Source organism: Corvus brachyrhynchos, unplaced genomic scaffold (assembly GCF_000691975.1).
Source record: "Corvus brachyrhynchos isolate BGI_N302 unplaced genomic scaffold, ASM69197v1 scaffold164, whole genome shotgun sequence".
Classification (NCBI taxonomy): domain Eukaryota; kingdom Metazoa; phylum Chordata; class Aves; order Passeriformes; family Corvidae; genus Corvus; species Corvus brachyrhynchos.
The window spans coordinates 1373314-1395384 of NW_008237426.1; the positions used below are offsets into that span (position 1 = coordinate 1373314).

At 50.6% G+C, this 22071-nt stretch overlaps 1 protein-coding gene across 1 annotated transcript in view; it reads left to right on the forward strand.

Annotated features, from left to right (window-relative positions):
* NEO1 (neogenin 1) overlaps positions 1 to 21741 on the forward strand; it is a 113361-nt gene extending 91620 nt beyond the window's left edge. The window contains exons 19-29 of the mRNA XM_017731089.1: positions 2196 to 2303; positions 5044 to 5238; positions 5837 to 5869; positions 9360 to 9428; positions 10141 to 10288; positions 11796 to 12034; positions 12550 to 12642; positions 14483 to 14641; positions 15960 to 16196; positions 16686 to 16822; positions 19114 to 21741. Coding sequence (XP_017586578.1) covers positions 2196 to 2303; positions 5044 to 5238; positions 5837 to 5869; positions 9360 to 9428; positions 10141 to 10288; positions 11796 to 12034; positions 12550 to 12642; positions 14483 to 14641; positions 15960 to 16196; positions 16686 to 16822; positions 19114 to 19197 — 1502 coding nt within the window. The 3' untranslated portion in view covers positions 19198 to 21741. The remainder of the gene's footprint in view (positions 1 to 2195; positions 2304 to 5043; positions 5239 to 5836; positions 5870 to 9359; positions 9429 to 10140; positions 10289 to 11795; positions 12035 to 12549; positions 12643 to 14482; positions 14642 to 15959; positions 16197 to 16685; positions 16823 to 19113) is intronic.
* The last annotated feature ends 330 nt before the right edge of the window (positions 21742 to 22071 follow it).

Genomic DNA, 22071 nt, shown 5'->3' on the forward strand with positions numbered 1-22071 from the left:
AGCAGGAATTAAGACATCCAAATGAGCCCTAAATTCCTGTCCAGTGCAGAACAGAGGAGGGTTTGTAGCTGCCAGGAAAAACCCAGGCCCAGGGAGTGACTGTGAGGGCCAGGCCCTCTCCCCAACCTGCCCCTCATTAGCTCCTCTGATGCCGCAGTGTTAAATGAACTTTGAGCAATTAAATTTACTGCTTATTATGCTTAGGTTTCTCTTCAGATGGACTGTGGAGGACAAAAAGCCCATCCAAATGAGCCCGGAGTTCTCCTGCTAAATTAAAATACAGCCAAACAATCAAACATGCAGAGAATTAGCGAGATCTTCCAGATTTTCTATCATAGAAATTCTGTAATTTCTGCTTAAGATAAAGCAAACCCAGGATAAAATCTGAACTCTCTGAACTTACTCTGAAGTCCCAGTGAGCTTCAGTTGCTTTTGAAAACACTGTCGTGGTTTTGGGTGGGAATTCCATGATGTGGGGCCAAGCTCTGGGCTGGGGCTCCTCTCCCATCCCACTATTCCCAGCCCACATGAAACGCTCCATTTGGTATTTCTGCTGACACACGTTCAATCCTCAGCCATAGCTCTGCTCTGAATGCAGGGGCTGTAAAAGTTGCACAAATGAAGTTTTTAAGGGAATTTGACACTCACAAAGCCCCTGAGCAAGGGCACAGTGCAGGAGGGCTCAGTGCATTTAAATAGGGTCAGGTTGAAGTGGTTGTAAGGAATATTTGCAAAAGTGACCCAAAGGCTGGGGAACTAAGGAGAGAATTTAAAATAGAATTTTTTTTTAAAAGGCTAAATATATTTTCTCATAGCAGATCTTGTGATTTATAGTGCTAGCCAAATTCCTGAGTGAGTGGCTCATTATTTTGGGATACTCATGAGCAGTTGTGTAGGACTTGCTCCTAAAAGGAAAACACAGAATTCTGGGCTATGTCTTGTCTGTGAATTCCTGGTCTCCTGTGGGCTACTCCTGATTTTTTCTTTTTGTTTCCTCTGAATCCTGCTTTTACATATTTGGGGCAATAGTTACAATAATTTCTGGGCTTTGGCTGTCCCTGGTTTCCAGCTCTTCGTCACAGGGATAACTGCTGGCCATCCCAGAGGATTTATGGATGGATTTCTAATAGGTCACATAAAGCTCTGGAAGTGCAGGAAGTCCCATGTTGCTGTGGTTGTATTAAATACCCAAGGTGGATTTACTGCAGGGTGCCCCCTCAGAAACCTCCTGGATTTCAGGATGTGGCACTGCAGGGATGGTCAGTGCCCTCTGGAAGTTCCAGTTCACAGCAAGCTTCCAGTTTTCTGCTGGAGCAATTTGTGCCATTTCCTGAATTTTTGTCAGGATAGGCTGGTGGGAGAAGAAAACTCTCCCCTCCCTTCTTTCCCTCAGTGCTGCTCTCTGGTAACCCAAGGCAAAAGGTTGGCCAGTTGTGCTCAGCAAATACTTCTGCACTTGGAACACCTCTGTGGTGCAGATTCCTTCCAAATTACAAATCATTCTTCAGAAGGTCCATCAGCCATTACAGGTTTGCCCAGAGATTGTTCCCCAGAGCAGCTGTGGCTGCCCCTGGATCCCTGGCAGTGCCCCAGGCCAGGCTGGACGGGGCCCTGAGCACCCTGGGGCAGTGAAAGGTGTCCCTGCCCATGGCAGGGGGTGGAATGGGATGGGCTATTTAAGGTCCCTTCCCACCCAAACCATTCCAGGCTGGTATAATTCTAAGGTGCTGGTGGATTTACTTTGCTGATTGGGATTTAAGTGCAATTGGGCACTGCTGGGTCTCAGTCCCAGCATAAACCTGGAAAAGGGATGTATTTCAGATGCCTGCCTACAGAAATGTATCTTTCACAAGTTTCTGTGATTTTTCTGATGACTGAAGAAACTCAGGTGAGAAGTCCCTGGCCTCAGGTGGTTGTCCAGGCTTTTGAGGATGTTCAGTCATGGATCACATCTGGTGCCAGAAGTGCTCTGGGAAGGGGGAACTCAATATGGGAAGGAGGTGCTGACACTGGATGGCATTGGCCAGTGAGGGAGCAAATCACTGAGACACCACAGGAGGGGGGGATTTATGAAAGAGGATAGATAACCCAGATCTAATTGTGTTCCACATCAGATGAGAATCCAGGGCCCTGAGGTGGGTGTTCCTCCAGTGCGCCAGGGCAGCCATTGCTGACACTCTGGGTTTGTGTTCCAGTGCCAACCTCGCCCCCCAAGGACGTGACCGTGGTGAGCAAGGAGGGCAAACCCCGCACCATCATCGTCAACTGGCAGCCGCCCTCCGAGGCCAACGGCAAAATCACAGGTGGGGCACGAGGGACCCGGCTCTGGGGCTGCCCACGGCTGCTCTGCCAATCTCTGCAGTAGCTCCCATTCCTTATTTACTTCTGTTCCTCATCAGAATGCATTCCAGTCTAAACGAACTGCGGTGGGAAATGGAAGTGGAATCAGAAGTCCAGTTGAAAGTTTAAATATCTCCATAACCTTTGCTTGTGCTGTTCTAGTAGCAGGTCTCCAGCAATTGTCCCCAGTTCCTTGGCCTGTCAGAGGTTTATTTAGGAGAAGCCATCCCAGTGCTCTTTGACATCTTTGTGGCATTTTTGTGTCACAGAACAGATTTTAGGGCAGTTTCTTATTCCCCTGACAGAACCATTAGGAGTGAACTGTTATTTGCCTTTAACTGCATCACTGCCACGTAGGATAAATGACTTTTCAGAAAGTAATAATTACTGATTCCCTTCTATAATTTCTGTTTAGATTCCCATTTGGAAGGGCTTTCTGAAATAATCCATTTCAATTTTAGTTTGTTTAAAGCTGAAATGAGATTTTAATAGCATGTTGTTTGCAGTGTCTGGTTTTGGGTCTGAGCTCAGAATTAACCACGGTGCAGAATCAAACCTGTGCCACCACCTGATGGGGCAGGACTGGAGCCCAGGCTCCGGACAGGAGACTAAAACTGATTAAATCACTGGGAAAAGGCAGCAAAACATTTCCTCCCCGTGGGAAGGGAGGGTTGACTGGAGACACAGGAGCCTTTGGTGGAGGGATTTGGCTGCCAGTGAGGGGCACAAATGTCTCACACTGGGGCACAGCCGAGGGAGGGGAGGCAACTACAGAGAGCAGCATTTGCCTGCACAGGGCTGGCAAAATTGTCCCATTGTCCAGCTCCAAAACCCTCTTGCAGGGAAGGAAACCCTTGGAACAGAACTGTTCAGTATTTGTCAGCTTTTGCATAAGCTGCAGTTAACAGCTTAAAAATAAACTAAAATGGTAATTCAGGGCTAAGCCTGAGTGTAGCAGGAACCAGCTCCCCTTCCCCAGTGCCCATCCCCAGTGCCCATCTCCAGCTCCCCTTTCCCAGCTCCCCTTTCCCAGTGCCCATCCCCAGCTCCCCTTTCCCAGTGCCCATCCCCAGCTCCCCTTTCCCCAGTCCCATCCCCAGTGCCCATCCCCAGCTCCCCTTTCCCAGAGCCCATCCTCAGCTCCCCTTTCCCAGTGCCCATCCCCAGCTCCCCTTTCCCAGTGCCCATCCCCAGTGCCCATCCCCAGCTCCCCTTTCCCAGAGCCCATCCAGGCAACTACAGAGAGCAGCATTTGCCTGCACAGGGCTGGCAAAATTGTCCCATTGTCCAGCTCCAAAACCCTCTTGCAGGGAAGGAAACCCTTGGAACAGAACTGTTCAGTATTTGTCAGCTTTTGCATAAGCTGCAGTTAACAGCTTAAAAATAAACTAAAATGGTAATTCAGGGCTAAGCCTGAGTGTAGCAGGAACCAGCTCCCCTTTCCCAGTGCCCATCCCCAGTGCCCATCCCCAGCTCCCCTTTCCCAGGGCCCAAGCAGTTTTTGGGATGTGGGGCCCGAGTGCCCTCTGGTGGGAACAGCCCCTTCCAGCCGAGCGCCCGGCACTAATTAGTTCCTCATTAACTCACTCTGTGCTGTCGGTGATGCCAGAATTCCGAGTGGTGATGTCATTCCATGCCCCCCCCGTCCATGGAATGCTCAGCTTTCCAGCTCCAGTCTCCCTGGCTGGGGATGGGATGGGCATGGAATGCTGAGCTGGGCCAGCCTGGGTCCCACACGCTTGGGCATCGTTAGAGCTGCTGACTAATTAGGACACTCCGAAGTTAATTCAGTACTTGTGCCTCTAGACTGTTATATTGCTTTTGGCATCACTTCATATCTATCTGTATAAATATTACAGATATATAGATACATAACATATATACATAAAAGATATATAGTTATTTAAAAATGTATATTTCTATATATGTTACATGTAAAATAAATACTTGAACCTAGATATAAATATAAATAATGATACAAATATATAAACAATATATAAAAATATATCGTGTGCATTATTATATACAATATGTATATTAAATATAGATTCAGGTATTTATTTCTATGTGTATATAAACATATAGAGGTTCAAGTATTTATTTTATGCTGATCTATGTTTCTTATCTAAAAAAGTTATAAAGGTTTTACTGCGTAGTGATCTGTGATTTCAGTGTATTTTAATAACAAATCATAAACTCTTCCCATGCCTTTTTTTCTGGGATGTGCAGGGCAGCCTCAGTTCTCTTCAGATTCTTGTTGCCTTTGTAAATACACTGAAAAATAATGAAATCATTATAAACACCAGTTGTTTAGCTGTGCACAAGAACGTTTTATTGTTTTAACGTAATTTAAATAATATCATATTAATTCTTTGAGGATGTTTTGATAATGGCAGCATTATTTTATTTTACTTTATTTGTTCTATGAATAGGTAAAGGGATGGAAATAGGAATTTGTCCATGCTCAGGGAACAGAAATACCCTTGATATTTTAAGTGGCTTTTTTCTCTTACCATCTATTTTGAGCAGTTCAGAGGGAAGATGGGAGGGCTGGCTGATACTCGAACATGGTTTCAGTGTTTGCCAAAGTCAGAGCACACTCGGGAAGTCCCTGGTGGTTTCCCTGGCAAGCAGAACGTTTCCCATGGGGTGCTGTGGCTCGCTGTCCCTGCGTGCCTGGAACTGTCCCCTTCCCCTGCCCAGGGTACATCATCTACTACAGCACGGACGTCAACGCCGAGATCCACGACTGGGTCATCGAGCCCGTGGTGGGCAACAGGCTCACGCACCAGATCCAGGAGCTCACCCTGGACACCCCCTACTTCTTCAAGATCCAGGCCCGCAACTCCAAGGGGATGGGGCCCATGTCCGAGGCCGTGCAGTTCCGCACCCCCAAAGGTACCCTGGCCCTGCGGCCCCGCGGGGCAGTGGGGGTGAGGAGCACGGGCTGTGCTCCTGGGAAAGGCAGGGGCTGTGGAGGGACATTTTCCATGGGCTTGGCTTGTGTGGAATGGATCCCTGTGGCTGGAGCTCAGCTCTTGGGTTCACTGGCTGTTGCACAGTGCCTGGGGGGCCTTTGGGCCGCTCAGGTGTTACAAACCCGGGGTGGCTGCGGTGAAAGGCCAGGTCCTGTGTGCCTGGGAACGAGATGGTGCAACAGGCCCCTAACTCAGGAGCTGATGGTGATGGGCACATAGTAAAGAGTAAAATGTGAGAGAGCTTGGGAAAACAAAGTTACGAGTTTATTGTCATAGAATCTTATCATAGAATTGGGTTGGGAGGGACCTTACAGCCCATCCATGGGCAGGGACACCTGCACCAGCCCGGGTTGCTCCAAGCCCTGTCCAGCCTGGCCTTGGACACTTCTCCACATGAGCTTTAGTGCTGAGAATCAAGAGCTGTACCCTGTGCTGTGGGAAACTTGGAATTCTGTCTCACTCCTTCAAGCCTTGTGATGTGTCTCTTGTTTTTTCCTCCCTGTGCTTGCCCCACTAAGCTGAGTCCTCAGATAAAATGCCCAATGATCAAGGTAAATGAACAGCCACATTTCTCTGTCTCCATCCCTCACCATTCTGCTTTGCTGTCCATGTGCTGTGACATTTTCTCAGTGCAACAGGGTCCTGCTGCTCCAACTGGGAGCGGGCGAGCTCCTGCTGTGCTGCCAGGGGAGAGCTGGGAGTCCTGGGCCTGGGTGGTAGGATGGAAAGGGCTCTCTGTGGAGGTGTCCCAGGAAGGGCTGCGGGGGTTGTGCCAGCGCTGAATCCTTCTGTGGGAATGGCTTTGGAGCCAGTGATGCCCATCCAGCCCTGCCCACGTACGAGGGGGTGGAAGATCAAAGGGATTCTGGTTAGCACAAGTGCTGCTTGTGAGGATTCATTCCATAATAAAGGCAGGGAAGCCCTGGAAAGCTCTGTGCAGGAGAGATTCTGCCTGTCAGCTCATTTGGAGCCCAGACTCTCCTGAGGAGCCCAGCACTGGCTCCTAAAAGCCTTAAGGTTTTAAAATGTTTGCTTGAAAAATGGGAGCTCTGAGCTTCCTACATCGAATTAGAAGGTGGATGTCCCAGGGCTCTTCTTGCTTTCTTCCAAATAACCTACAAGCCCCATAAAAAGGGGAGAATTAATCTGAAGGGATGAGTTAAAAAGGCCATTGGCAAACAGCTTAGACATGCAATTAAAGAGATCCTAAAGGGGCTCTGAGGGAGCTGCTCCTCTCTTGGCTCCTCAGCCTGGTTCTTGGAGCAATTTATTAAATGTGCTTTTACTCTGTGCCAGGTAATGCTGGTAGCAGGGGCAGTCAGGGAGTAAGTTGATCCCCATCCTGGTGTCCTGGAGGTGGGGCTGAGGTATGGGAAGCAGATGCTCCAGTGTCTGCAGCGGGAGGGAATCGGAGACGGTTACAGGGTTTAGGTGAAAGTTGCTGCTTTCTGTTTCTCCCCATTCCAACCCCATTTCAGCCACTGTCCCATCCTAAAGTAGCACGTTCTCCTAGTAATGATCAGTTTTTATCACTTCCTATTATTTATAAGTCTTCAAAGCCAAGGGTTTTGTTTGAGAATTCCTGTAAGGACACTGGGAAAGTTGAAATCATGGCAGTAGCTGAAATGTGGGAAAGGGGAAGGCAGAGGAAGTGCAGGAGAGGAGCTGAGGAGCTGCCCTGTGACAGCATCACTGAGCTGCCAGACTGGGACCTGCAGGAAAGAGCCAGAAAGTTACTGGGAGCTGGGAGCAAAACTGAATGGGATCTGAATGGTTCTGTCCTTTTCTCTCTTTTCCTGCTTCAATGTTTTCCTTCTGAACTCGGCACACAATTCTGTTTTCCCACCCCCTTCTGGAGCAGAGAGCTTGGTCAGAGCTCGGGGCCTGTTGCTCTCAGGTGGTTGCACTGGCCTTGTCCTAAGGCAGAGATTAAGGTCTCTGATCAAGTAAACCCATCCTGAAGTCACCCACAGTGCAAATGTTCTGTCTGGATAGATTGTAACGTGGAGGTTCACAGGCTGAATGGAAAACAATTCCAGCAAATGCTGTCTTAAACTGTTCCTGAAAATAGGTCGCAGTGAGTAAGAGATGGGGCTCCCTGGAATTTATTTAAAAGGTTTAAACTGTTGATCTGTGGGTTTAGGAGTTGGATCCTGAGAAACACCTTGGCTGGGTACCTAAATTTCATCCTGAATTTGTCAGGGAGGACCCGGGTTCCATGAGGATCATTGTGCATTGTCTCTCTCTTGCCTACCCCTGATTTTATGTCCCCTGCTGACCTCAGGGCAGTTATTCCCTTCTCTTTCATGATGTTGTTCAGGATATTGAGCTGCACTTGGCCAAGCACAGGTCCTTGCAGAACTCATTGGAAACATTCCTCGTGAATAATTCTCATTCTTATCAGTTAATTTGTTGTTAATTTTGTTAATAGGTGCCACATGGGTTTTTTATGGTGCTGTTTTAACAAAGCATTGCACAGCACTCTGCCAGACGTTTCCTGGAGGCCTAAACCCAGTATATTTTATAGATCTCTCTTATATATCTGCATAGTTACTGTTACCAGCCACGTGTATGGGCTGACATTTAGCTTTTTGAAAATACCTGTTTTCCATGAAACAGAAGGGTGGATGCAAAGTGCGTGCCATCTCCTCTCCATCCCCTTTTCCATCACCTCACCTGCGTTAGGGCTGCAGCTGCTCCACTAGAAATGCTCAGGGTGTCTGATTGCCCTCCTAAAATATTGCTGGTTCTTCATGTTCCCCCCTCTCCCACAGCTCCTCTGTCTGGAGCAGCTCCTCAGCGCCAGGCTCAGGGGTTCAGAGACTCTGGCTGGGGGTTCTCACCTTTCCAGGGCGGCTTTCCAGGCCAGACAGACACAGATACATGAAACACAAACTGTTTGATGCTGTTCCAGTCTGTCTCTGCTGCTGCAGGATTATTGGTCCCCAAAAAGGGAATGCTGGGGCCGTGTCCCCTCCATCCTGGCAGGTCCCTGGGTCCTTTCCATGTCCCATTGTCCTGCAGTGCTTCCTTTCCATCACTGCAGGCTCCAGCTGCTCTCTGCACACACAGAACGTTCTCCTTGTTCCCCTCCCCAGGTTCAGCCCCTGCCCCTGCCCCTGCCCCTGCCTGGCTTTGCCATTTTGCTTTATTTCAGGGACCAATTCACAGGCTCTCGCTTGAGCTTCAGTTTCCATTTGTTACACATCCTTTAACACTTAGTACTACCTGATTAAAGGGCATTGTTAACTGAAAAAATCCTTCTCCTGACTCTGAAACTGCCACACTGCCTGAGCTTTTGGAGGGGTTTTTTAGTAGAACGGTGTGAAAATGTGCCAAATATTCTGGGTTCTGTAACCAGAGGAATATTGTTCTTTGCACCGTTGCTGAATGTTTCCCCTGCTCCTGTGTTTTGTCATTAATTTTGCATTAGTGCCTTTTAATGAAAACACAGAGTGGAAGGACCAGGTTTGGGTGTAACTAACTGATGGTTTCTCAGGTTTTATCAAAACCGTTTTTGTGGTGCTTTGTTGGCACTTGTGGTGCGCAGGAGAGAATGGGGAGGAGCTGAAAGCGGGTTTTTATGGCTAGGCAGGGCCTTAATGTTACATTTACTGTGCTTGGGATCCTCCAGCCATTTCCAGGCTCCCGCAGCTGCTGGAGTTGGGTGTTAGGAAAAGACACCCGGATAATTCCTGTTCCAGGGTGATGAACTGTCAGTGCAAGTGTGGCAAAGCCATTTGCCTCAACATGGGCCTGTGCCTTACTTCAAATGGGCTTTATTATCATTTTTAAAAGGAAATTAGGAGAGGCTCCTGAGCTTAATTAGCAAAATAATAACTGGGAAACTATTAAAGAGCTCCTTTGGAGAAATGGCTCTTTCCTTGGAGAAATGGGTGCTGTGCAAAGCCAGACTGTGGTGTAGGGACAGAAAAGGAGGGAAAATCTGCTCCTGGGGGCTTGGGGATGTTCTAAAGGAGGACTCAGAGATGCTGAATTGTGTCTGTGTGTGTAAAATTCCACTGTGTCCAACCTTTCCAGCCTCGGGATCTGCCGGGAAGGGGAGTCGCCCCATGGACTTGGGCCCAGACTACAAACCCCCGCTGGGAGGTGAGTGTGGGGCAAAGCTTCTCCATGGCCCAGTTTGGTTCCAGTTTGGTGTCAGCCAGGGAATACTCCAGCAGCAGTTCCAGAGCTTCTGCTCTGTGGGATGATCCCTGTTCCACTCAGAAAATCCTGCCACACTCCTACCGTGGTGTCCCTGCTGCAGCTGGGAACTCCTGTGGCATTTCCATACCCAGAGCTGCTCCCAGCCTGGTGTGAAATGGCTGCTGGAGTGGGAAGTCAATTCTGTAGGAGCAGATGAGGAAGGAAAAGACTCCTCTGCTCCTTTTTCTGGTCAGTGCTGTGTGTTGGGATGCCCTGTCCTCAGAGAATGCTCCCTAGTGTTGGATAAAGGGTTTCCTTTGGAGCCAGGTGACCCCAGCAGGCTCCTGATCCAATCCCAGTGGTTGTTGGCTCCAAGGGGAGCCTGTGGTGCTACAGGTTTAGCAGGATCCCAGGCTGACTCTGCTTACAGTGAGTGTGGTAATTGAGTAAGCTGCACTTAGATTTTGATAGACTTAGTAGGAAATGGATCTACAAATCAACTTCCAGATGGAACAATGGAATAGAAACAGTTGGCAAATGCCAAAGAAATGGAACAGTTCTCCTGAGATCCCTCCCCTCCTGCTGATCTGCAGCATGCTGGCTGTCTTTGGTGGGCACTGCTTGCTTTTCCTGTGTAATAAATGAGCCTTTCCTCCCCTCCCAACCCTGGCAGGCAGTAACAGTCCCCATGGCAGCCCCACGTCCCCCCTGGACAGCAACATGCTGCTGGTGATCATCGTGTCCGTGGGCGTCATCACCATCGTCATCGTCGTCATCGTCGCCGTCTTCTGCACGCGCCGCACCACGTCCCACCAGAAAAAGTAACGGGGCTGGGGGGCTGGGCCCTGCCTGGCTTAGGGAATCCTGTTGTTTAATTCTTTAGGATGCTTTAGAGTGCATTCCTTGTAAGTCCTGCAGCCTGCAGGTGCTGCTGCTGCTCTGGTTTTCTGTCAATGTCCCAGAGCTCCAAACCATCGGAGTTCACACACGAACCGGGGCAGTGCTTCCAGGTGGGCCTGCACTTGAGCCCCCTTCAAGGAGAAATTGTCGTTTGAAAGTTTCCAAACTGGAGCCAGTCCATGTGTTGGGAGGTGGGAGAGCTCGAGAGCTCAGGCAGCTCCTCACTCCCGCATGTGTGGGCTCAGTGCACAAGCTGTGCTTGACAATACCCAGTTTTTAGCAGGATCACTGGAGTGGAATCTGAATGTGGTGCTGGATTCCTTAGAAAAGTGCTCCAAAATCCCGGTGTTTGTGTCTGAATTCTTCCCTCCTTAGAGCATCTGCCTTAATGCTGCAGCAGTGATGCTCCCACTTACGGCCCCTGCAGGGCCTCTCTGTGTGTTCTTTGAAAGAGCAGAGCTGTATTTGAAGTTTGAAAAGATGCTGTTAGGCAGAACAGACTTCTAAGGAAGTGATGAAAAGCCAGGCTTGGGTAATCTGCACTTGCTCTGCAGCAGGACCATCCTGCAGAGCTGCAGGAGAGGGAGCAGGGATGGAGGAGCTGGCCCTGGCACGCCTGGCAGCTGGGGCTGTGCTCGGGAGAGGGCAGCAGGGATGGGCCAGTGCCAGGAGATGTGTTTTATCTTCAGAGCAGAAGTAACCCTGTGAAATCGCAATTTCTGAGTGCCCTTGGCCAGGGAATATCTGATCCCTGTCACTCCTCAGCTCCAGTGGGAGCAGGATGTGGGAGTCACCCCTGCCAGAGGCTCTGTCAGTGACATTTATCCATGTCTGAGCCATTCCCAGGAAGTCTGCTCCCAGAGGGACCCCTCCTCCAGCTCTGCCATGGCCCAAAGTGAGGAGTCAGTGTGGCGGCAGTGCTGGAACCTGCATTTTGCTTTCCCAAAATTCTGCCATCCCAAATCTCTGCCTCACCATGGTTGGCTGCTGCTGCTCAGCACGATGGGAACCTCCCCAGTGGGATGTGTCCAGCCTGAGTGGGGCTGGAAGCAGCGTTCCTGTCATTAATCCTGTGTTCCCACCCTCTTGGGATAACTGGCTGTCTGCACGTCCTCCTGCAGCTGCTGCTGGAGCTTGGTGAGCCCAGGATATGGGCACAGCACTGGAATATTCCCTTAATAACCAGAGTTTCTGCAAACTTAATTATTGTTAATGAGGCTGGGCTGCAGAGCCAGGGCTGCACGTGGGGTACCATCGGAGACAGATTCGAGAGTTCAGGATGTGCTTTGAGGTGTCCGTGGGGCTCATGTGCAACATTCAGAGCTCCCTGCCCAGTGGGAAACTTGTGCCCAGCAAGATCTGAGGGAAATCCCAGGGAAAAGTTGCTTTTCCAACAAGTGGAGAACATCTCCTTTGCTTTCCTTCCAGGAAACGAGCCGCCTGCAAATCCGTCAATGGCTCCCACAAGTACAAGGGGAACTCCAAAGATGTCAAACCTCCCGACCTTTGGATCCATCATGAGAGGCTGGAGCTCAAACCCATTGATAAATCCCCAGATCCCAATCCCATCATGACAGACACCCCGATCCCTCGCAACTCCCAGGACATCACCCCGGTGGATAATTCCATGGACAGCAATATCCATCAGCGGCGGAATTCCTACAGAGGTGAGCGGCCATGAGCAGTGAAATGCATTTCACTGTGGCTGATGAAATCACTTTATTGAGAGATGATTTAGTTACTCTTTTTTGTTCTTGTTTTCCAAGTAGTGAATTGGGTTTGTTCCTGGTTTCTAAGACTCTGAAGAGGTTGGATCACGTGTTTTAGTGAGGAAATGGAGCATCCAAGAGTTAAATCATTACTTTCTCTTGGTAAATAGTGATTAGTAATGGGAAGATCATCTCACTTCATATTAAACCACTGGAGTTGTGTCTGACCTTTCAGCCCAGAGCTGAACCACTGCCAGAAGTTTGCACTGGGGCCTGGAGAGTTTCTCCAGTGCCCAAAAGCCCGCACCCTCACTGTCCTCCTCCCACCTTCCAGCACAGGGGTAAGGGGCTGTTTGTATCACTGGTGGCTGCAGACCTGCCTGGGAACAGGAACAAAGGGAGGAGTGTTGGAACGCTGCTGTGGTTGCACAGGGGCCTGCCTGCAGAGGGATAACATGGCTGTTTCCCCTCAGGACACGAGTCAGAGGACAGCATGTCCACGCTGGCGGGACGGAGGGGCATGAGGCCCAAGATGATGATGCCTTTTGATTCTCAGCCGCCGCAGCGTAAGTGAACATCCCCGTTCTGGCTGGAGCCACTCCCTGCTCCCGGGAAATCCCATCCTGGGCAGCAGGAACAGCTTAGGGAAGGCTCCTGAGCCCCTCCTGGTGCGGGCAGAGTGAGGCCGTGTTGGAAGGGACCAGGAGTGGCTGTACTGGGGTGAGGGCAGGAGCGTGTCCAGGTCTGTCTGTCCCAGTCTGGGGCTCTCCAGGGACAGCCTGTGGGCCTGGCTGCTTCTTGTAATCATTCCCTTGGAACTCTGCCAGTATCCAGCTGTTCCATAGGAGAGAGCTGGACTCTCTGGGGCTGGAATCTCTGTCAGGTTCCCCTGACAGCAGCAGTGGCTGCTCTCAGAGCCTTCTCTGACTTTACTATGAGCTCCTTGAGACCTCTTTGCCCTGGGATCCTTCTCTGATACCAAAATTATCATTATTATGAAATATTTTAAGAACTAAACAATATATCTATAGTTTTCAAATTACTCTGAGATGGAAAGGGACTTGGCTGAACCTCTGAACAGCCAGACTGAAACGCTGTGTGGGGACACCAGTGAGGAGCTCGGGAGTTACTGTGCAGGGGCAGAACTGGGAGGCAAACTCACACCAAGCTCACCCGGGCTGAGCTTTAGACTTCCCTGAGCTCTGTGGTCATGCTCTGCCTGTAGCCAGGTGACTGCTGCCACAACCCCTGTGTTTTGTGGGATTGTTTCTGAGTAGTCCATTACATCTCCACTTTCTTTCTGCTTTAATTAAAAACTGAACTGAGGACTTGGTATTCTTGACCTTACCTACTTTTTCAAGTGTCCTGGTGACCTGATTGCTCAGTTTGTGAATTTTCTTGTTCTGTGGCCTTTTTCCAAGAGCAGCATCTTGACTCAGTAGTCTGATCTCCGTGTTGTCTCCCAGCTTCCCATGTGCGAGGAGGGAGCAGAGGATGCAGTTTTACACTGAATTCCTTAGGAGCCGTGTCAGACATGGGTGTGTGACAGGTCCCTGTCCCATGCCAGGCTCTGGACAAGCCTGGCTGCTTCCCTGTCTCTGTCAGCTCCTGCCTTGCCTGGGGGGCACAGACCAGGCCCAGCTGAGGGGCAGGGCAGCATGAGGAAGGTGTGGAAGGTCTGCTGGTGCCTCAGGCTGGAGCTTGGCTTTCACACTTGGACTCTCCATCCTGTTTGTGAAAGCTCCAAGGGCCTCCAGCCACAGGCTCTGGTTTATGGGAGTGGGAACATCGATGTGGGGTCTGCAGGTGCCCTTCTGGCATGGAGCTCACCCTGGCACCCTGGGAGGCCCTTTCTCAGTGAGCCCCACCAGGACCATTCCATGTGTCCAGCTCTGGGCCTGCACAACTTCCCATGGCTTTCTACCACCCACTGGAGCATTCAGATGCAGTTATTATTTACCTCCTAGCTACTGAATTATGGTAATTCACTGTGCCATTTTAGTTAATTGGCAGCAATGGGGTGTATCTGGTGACTTCCTGCTTCGCCTCCCGGAATACAGAAATTCTGGAAGGACATTGGGAAGCAAAGGGCTGTTTCTTGTCTAACACACCTCATTTCTCTTTATACTGTATATGGATGATAGATCTGTATTCTCTTTACTCTTCTTCTGAACTTTCCTTGGAATCAAGCAGTGCATTAAGAGCTGGTGGCAGAGTTTTTGGAGCTGTAATTGGGTGATGTTTTTGTCCTAAGCATGTTTGAGGTGTGATAACCCAGGGGTTTAAGCTGGGCTGTAAATCAGCCGAGGGTCTGGCTCACTGCTGGAGCAGGGAGCAGGGAGGGGTGTCCCCAGCCTGTCCTGTGTGTGTGTGTTAAGTGTTTCTCTGTCTTGTGTTCATCCACAGCTGTGATTAGTGCTCATCCCATCCATTCCCTCGACCCCCCTCACCACCATTTCCACTCCGGCAGCCTCGCCTCTCCAACCCGCAGCTTCCTGCACCACCAGCTCAGCCCGTGGCCCCTGGGCTCTGCCATGTCCCATTCGGACAGGGCCGACTCCACAGGTGAGAGACCAACCTCAGGGAGGTGCTGCTTTGTGGAACAGTGAGGGGAACACCTGGAAATCGGAGCCTGAAGCTCGGTCAGTCTCCTCTGTGGGGTTCCATGAGGGATGGGTTAGGTACAGACAGAATCCTGGATGGGCTGGGTTTTCCTGGGTAGGTCGGATGTTGATCCTTGACATCCGTGATGGTGTCCTTGGAAAAGGGGGTTTAATGTTCTATACACAGCTCCAAACAGGGGGGTTCCTCCTGCTAAAGCCTCCAGCCCTGGAGTCTGAACAATCAGATTAAATCTGAGCTGCTTTGTGGGATAACTTTTCCCCTAATTAATACAATTTGAAACCAAGAGGGGAGGAAAGTCTAGGCTTGGCTACCGAGAATGGGGGCACACAGAGAACAGGGGTGATTTCCACGCAGCACTTCCAGGCTTGATTGGAATCATTTGCAGTAGTTCTGGAGAGCACTAAAGTCTCCAGAGCTCTGAAAAATTCCAACGCAATGGTTTTGCTAAATGTGCACGTGGGTAACATGTTGGGATGAAGGGAACTCTGAACTTCTCTGCTCCAAGGTCAACATTTGAAGGGGTCACAGCCAAAAGTGGTGTTTCCTTATGAGAACAGTTCCTGAGGCTGCGAGGTCCATTCCAGCCCACACCATTCCATGAGTCTCAGTAGATGGATTTCAAGTGTGGCTCCTCTGTGACCACCACAGTGCTGTGTGCTTGAAGTGCTCCTAGTTAAAAATGCCAACTCTGGGAGGTACTCTGGGGTAAAAGGAGGCTGTGGATTCGTGTTCTGTGCTGTGTGTCTGAGGATTGGAGCTGTTTCAGTGCCACAGTGTTGATGTGGTGTTGCTGGAGAGGGGGAATCACTCAGCTCTCAGCTCGTTTTGTTCCCACTCAGCTCTCAGCTCATTTTGTTCCCATTCAGCCGACGGTCCCCTCAGAGTGGGCCATGGGGGCATTCCCTGCAGACGCCGTGCCCTGGGAGGAGGGGCTGTGTCCCACTGGGCCCAGAGCCTTCCCAGTGAGGAGTAGGGGCTGTGTCCCAGAGCCATCCCAGTGAGGAATAGGTGCTGTGTCCCAGAGCCATCCCAGTGAGGAATAGGGGCTGTGTCCCAGGGGCCACCCAGGTAAGGAAAGGGGCTGTGTCCCAGAGCCATCCCAGTGAGGAATAGGGGCTGTGTCCCAGAGCCATCCCAGTGAGGAATATGGGCTGTGTCCCAGTGGCCCCGGAGCCATCCCAGTGAGGAGTAGGGGCTGTGTCCCAGTGGCCCCGAGCCCTTCCAGGTAGGAATAACCCTGTTGGTGTGTGTGTTGCAGAGTCCGTCCGGAACACGCCCAGCACGGACACGATGCCGGCGGCCGCGGCCGTGCCCAGCGTGGAGCTGCCCGAGCCTGAGGGGCCGTTCCTGCCCGCGGAGGAGGAGCCCCAGGGCCCCCCCACGGCCCACGTGCGCCCCTCGCACCCCCTCAAGAGCTTCGCCGTGCCCGCCGTGCCCCCCACCGGGGGCCCCTTCGACCCCGCCCTGCCCAGCACCCCCCTGCTGACACAGCAAGGTGAGGGATTTCGGGAACAAAGGGAGGGTGGAGTTGGGCAGCAAAGGACATATGGCAGAGGCTGGGGTGGGTTTTGTTGGTGTCATTTTCTGTACATAAATAAGACAATATTCAAATCCAATGCTCCACAATTCAAGCATTCTTTTCGCCTGATAGAATCCTTTTCCTTCATGGAATCACCCCAGACTGGTTTGGGTTGGAAGGGAGCTTTAAAGCCCATCCAGTGCTGTCCCCTGCCCTGGGCAGGGACACCTTCCACTGTGCCAGGATGTTCCAAGCCCCGTCCAACCTGGCCTTGGACACTGCCAGGGATCCAGGGGCAGCCACAGCTGCTCTGGGCACCCTGTGCCAGGGCCTCCCCACCCTCACAGCCAGGAATTCCTTCCCAATATCCCATCAATCCCTTCCCCTTGGCAGTGGGAAGCCATTCCCTGTCCTTACTCTAGCAGACCCAGTGGCCCGAGCTGACCGTGTCCCAACCCTTCGCAGCTCCCGGGCACCCCGTCCACGCGGTGAAGACGGCGTCCATCGGCACCTTGGGCAGGACTCGGCCGCCCATGCCCGTGGTGGTGCCCAGCGCCCCCGAGGTGCAGGAGACCACGCGGATGCTGGAGGACTCGGAGAGCGTAGGTACCCCTGCCCGGGCGGCAGGGCCGGGGCTCTGCGGGGATCCTGCACCCGCACCTCCAGGGCACAGGGGAGCGGGGCTCGGGGCTGCACTGCCCGGGAACGCGGAGAGAGCGGGGAGGGAATCGCCTCCTGCAGGGAGGGTCCTGCTGAGTCCTGCAGCTGCAGCTTCCCCAGCCCTGCAGAGCATTCCCAGTGCCATTCCTGAGCTCTGCAGAGCATTCCCAGTGCCATTCCTGAGCTCTGCAGAGCATTCCCAGTGCCATTCCTGAGCCCTGCAGAGCATTCCCAGTGCCATTCCTGAGCCCTGCAGAGCATTCCCAGTGCCATTCCTCAGCTCTGCAGAGCATTCTCGCATTCCCAGTGCCATTCCCCAGCGCTGCAGGGCATTCCCAGTGCCATTCCTGAGCCCTGCAGAGCATTCCCAGTGCTATTCCCGAGCTCTGCAGAGCATTCCCAGTGCCATTCCCCAGCTCTGCAGAGCATTCCCAGTGCCATTCCCCAGCTCTGCAGAGCATTCCCAGTGCCATTCCCCAGCTCTGCAGAGCATTCCCAGTGCCATTCCGGAGCCCTGCAGAGCATTCCCAGTGCCATTCCTGAGCTCTGCAGAGCATTCCCAGTGCCATTCCCCAGCTCTGCAGAGCATTCCCAGTGCCATTCCTGAGCTCTGCAGAGCATTCCCAGTGCCATTCCTGAGCCCTGCAGAGCGTTCCCAGTGCCATTCCCAGCTCTGCAGAGCGTTCCCAGTGCCATTCCTGAGCTCTGCAGAGCATTCCCAGTGTCACTGCACATGGAACATGTGGCCTTTATGTCAGTGTGTTCCAAGCCATCATCCCAAATATGTTTGTAAATTCCCATGGGAAAGTTTCCTGATTTTTGGGAAAGGTGCAGCCAAGTGTTGGGCTGCTCTGGAAGCAGCTTTTAAGGAATGTTTTGGGTGTGAGGCCCTGGAATTTTCCTTTCGGACTGCAAATCATGGAGTTGCTCCTGTGGCCATTGTCACCTGTTAATGCACAAATATTTGCTGTAGCATCACTGCCACTGGAAATGCTCACTGGGAATTTATTTTTCCTCATTGTCCTTTTCTTTTGTCACACCTTTTTTACTGTCCTGGTTTTATTTCTGACTCTGCTGGTCTGGAAACTTGATCTGGTGCCCTCCTGTCACTCCTGCTTTATTCATTTTGTTCGGTCAGTACCAAACCCATATTCCTCAGCAAATTTGTAATATTTAAATAGAGCCATTAGTACTTTTTTTCATTAATTTATTAGTGCAAAGTAGAGTCAGCGCAAAAAAAAAGTTTTAACTAAATTACTGGTTCAGCTATGAGTCTTAAAATGTAAATTCCAAGTTGCAGTGTGGGGTTTAGGGTTGGGTAGTGATTTGAATTCATTCTGGATTTTTAGGAGAAGCTGTAGGAATGAGTTTGAGGAAGGAGTTTACTTCCAGCTGCTGCTCTTTATCCCTGTCAGGAGCTGGCAGAGGTGGTGTTGGGCACAGGACTGGGATGACTTTGCTGGTACAATGCAGAGCTTTGGTAAACTGCAAGTTCTTTGCTACTGAAATGAAGGAGGAGGTTTGTATGTGAGAACAGGTCAGGGTTGGAAACTGCTCAGAACTGGGAAGGATTGGTCAGGAAGGGTTTGGAGATGAACCAGGCCATGGTGTCTGTCCACAATGGTGACAGAAACCAGAGAGCTGAGCCTAAAAATGTGTGGGTTTAGCAACCACCCTGATCCCAAAACAGCTTTGTCAAAGTGATTCCTTTGACCTTTTTTCCCGCTAAGCTGGGAAGATTCTTCTCAACTTCCTGCTTTGGTTCAAAGGCAGGGATTGAGACAGGGAAACAGGGCTTGGTCAGTGGAGCCACAGCTGCCCAGAGAGCTGCACTGGAAAACCAGGGATCTTTCACGTTATTAATTGGTGTAATGGTCGATAAATCCACTTGTGCTCATCCCGAGTCGGGGCCAGGACCTGCACCAGAGAGTGCCCATCCCGGGGTTCCTGCTCAGCCCCAGCTCTGTGTGAGTGACCCTTTGCCAGGGAGTGCCCATCCCAGGGTTCCTGCTCAGCCCCAGCTCTGTGTGAGTGACCCTTTGCCAGGGAGTGCCCATCCCAGGGTTCCTGCTCAGCCCCAGCTCTGTGTGAGTGACCCTTTGCCAGGGAGTGCCCATCCCAGGGTTCCTGCTCAGCCCCAGCTCTGTGTGAGTGACCCTTTGCCAGGGAGTGCCCATCCCAGGGTTCCTGCTCAGCCCCAGCTCTGTGTGAGTGACCCTCTCCCTGTCCGCAGAGCTACGAGCCGGACGAGCTGACCAAAGAAATGGCCCACCTGGAAGGACTCATGAAGGACCTCAACGCCATCACCACGGCGTGACCGCCCGGCCATGACTCCAAACCCGCCGCCAGTCTCGGACTCAGCCTTGGAACACAAGGAATTGTACAGAGGAAAAACTAAAGGAAAAAAAAAAAAAAGAGAAAAAAAGAAACCCAACAAAGCAGAAAGAGGGACAGCACATGAGAGCAATGGAGGGAGGAGGAGAGGAAGCAGCCAGGGGTGACCCGAGTGTCACCCCTTGTCCTGCAGCGCAGCCACGCGGGATTCCAGCGGCGCCCGGCAGGATGGGCCACGCCAGCCAGGCTGGGATCCAGCAGGACAAAAGCAAAGCAAAGTGGACTCGCCGTTAGTTTTTTTCTGGTCAGGTTTTGTCTCAGTGGTGTGATTGCCCTGCCTTTTCAGTGTTGGACATTGGCATTTATGTACAATTTTATTTGTGTTTTTATTTTATCTTTTTTTATAAAAAGGAAAAAAAATATTGTAATTAAAAAAAAAAAAAAAAAGGGAGAAACTGTTGTTTTCCACAGCCTAGGCTGAGGTTTGACTGCTTGTTCTATTGTGTATGAAAATTCATTGCCAGTGTGGGTTGTTCAGTTTTGTTTTTTATTCTGCGTATAATTACGTCCCCTTCTGGCAGTTAATCCATGGCCTTTTGGGATGCTGCACTGCTCTTTGTAAGCTTTTTTTATTATTTTTATATTATAATTATTAAAAGCCTGACTTTCTCCTCTCATCACTGTGAGATTCCCGGTCTGTTTGAATTGAGGTGTAATTGGAGAGCCTTGTTTGTCGCTTTTTGTGCAGTTTCAGTATTTTCAGTGGGGGGAGAAGTAGCTGGGGAAGGGGAGGGGATCCCGGGGAGGGTTCATTCCTGTTGTTTTCCTGTCTTTTTCCAGTGACTGGGAAGACTGAAGGACATGGAAACATCCTCAGCTGTACTGTGTGTCTGGTCACTGAATGCAGGGAGAGTCCTTTAGGAACATTCTGAGAATTCCTCCTGGGAATTGGGGTTCTCCTGTTCAGGCGACCCTACAGGAAGCTTCTTTTGGCAGCTGTTTTGTTGTTGTTGTTGGTTTAAAGATGGATCAGGAGCCTTGGAAGTGCAGAGTGGGAGCTCAGCCAGGCTGCAGGGCTGGGGCTGAGCCCCATGGGCTCGGAGAACTTCAGGATCTTCCCATTCCCAGCACCCCAGATCCTGCCTGGAGAGCACTGAGTGCCCACAGGGTCCTGCAGCAGCAGCCCTGGCCCTGGCATCCCAATGGGAATCCTGCTCTGAAAGCTTCCTCGGCCACAAAACAAGGCCAAAATGTGGTTTTTTACACTTTGGAAACCATGTGGAAAGAAACCCAGTGTTGGTGCCTCGGGTGCTGTGCACAGACCTGTCCGGGAAGGGAGCAGAGGGAACAGGAGCTCCGGGAGGGGAGGGAAGAGGGATTTTCCTTCTCTCTCTGTGTGCTAGCCTGGCTCTGCCCTTCTCTGCATAAAAGGAAGGGGCTGGAGTTCAGTAAATGAGAAAAATCAGCTGCCAGTGAACTCCTGTGCAGTTTCACTTCCAGGATAAAAGGAATCCCAAACTTCTGAGGGTCCGGGGCTGGGATTTGGGAAGCTCAGGCCCCTCTGAACCTCTGCCAGGGGAAATGCTGTGATTTCCACTGGAATGGCAAAAAGAACTTTGCTTCTTTTGCTTCCCGTTGTCCCCTGAACTGGAGCTGAAGCTCTCAGTCCTGGCACTGGGAGAAGGGAGAGCCACGGAACCCCCGGGCAGAGCAGGGATTTGGGGTGGGGTCCCTCCCTTTCTTTTCCTGGACCCTCTGCTGTCATTTCTGGGCCATTTCCTGCATTTATTTATTATCGAGGGAGGGGAGGGAATTAAAGAAATGGGAGCACCATGGGCCACCTGGATAATTAACGTTTGGACTTTTAATCAGTACAATTCAGGGCAAAATAAGCTACAGAACATGTATTTAAAGAATAAAATCCACGCCTGGCCTGCGAGGAGGGCGTGGACCTTTTCCTTTGCCTATTTTTTACCTGTACCCAAAGAAATGCCATCCCACACACACAGTATTCCCAGCTGGGGGCCTTTGTGAATATTCCTGATGTAGAACACCATGAATGTTAATATTGTCATTGAATTTGGGGAGGGGGAATATTTTTAATGATAAAACAACTGTTCAAAGTTGGTTTTTTAAGGTTAAACTGAAAAAAAAAAGAAAAAAAAGAAAAAACATTTATTCGATTCAGTGTACAATCTGTATTGCACTTTTTCACATTTTAATGCTACGTTTTCTTACATCTCCTGTGACTTTACCTTTGGAACATTGTGTATCCTCGTAGTGTCATAGTCCAGCTGTGCAGTGACAGCTTCCCTCGGACATTTGGGGAAAAGGAACAAACCAAACCTGTACATTGTTTTATGACTCTCATGTAGAAGGATTTCAAGGACTGCTGTAGATGTCGACCTTTCTGTACAATTTTTTTGCTTTTCTGTAGTATTTGCTGTATCCTCTATGGCTTTTTTTAATAACTTCATGTTTATTATTTTGTATTGGGCATCCAATACACTTTTTTTAATCCAATCAACTCCTGGGCTGCTTGGAGAGTTTGTTTAATTATTCCTAGTCGGTACAGTGAGCAGGTCTGGAGTTTTACTTGTCCTTCACTTTGCTGTGGGTTGTGTTCTCCAAAGAAAGAAGAGGAGAACTCTTGTCCCTCCCTCCCTCCGGCTTTCTGCAGACACTGAACTTGGAACATCTCCCTGTCTCCCAGTTCCAAAGCTCCACTGTGAAATTATCACCTTTTAATTAGCAAGCAGAGAAGGAGGGAGTTCAGATCAGTGGAAGTGCAAATACTAAACTGGGGAATCATGGAAAAACAATAGCAGAACCGTGGGACATTGCACCTCCCGTATCT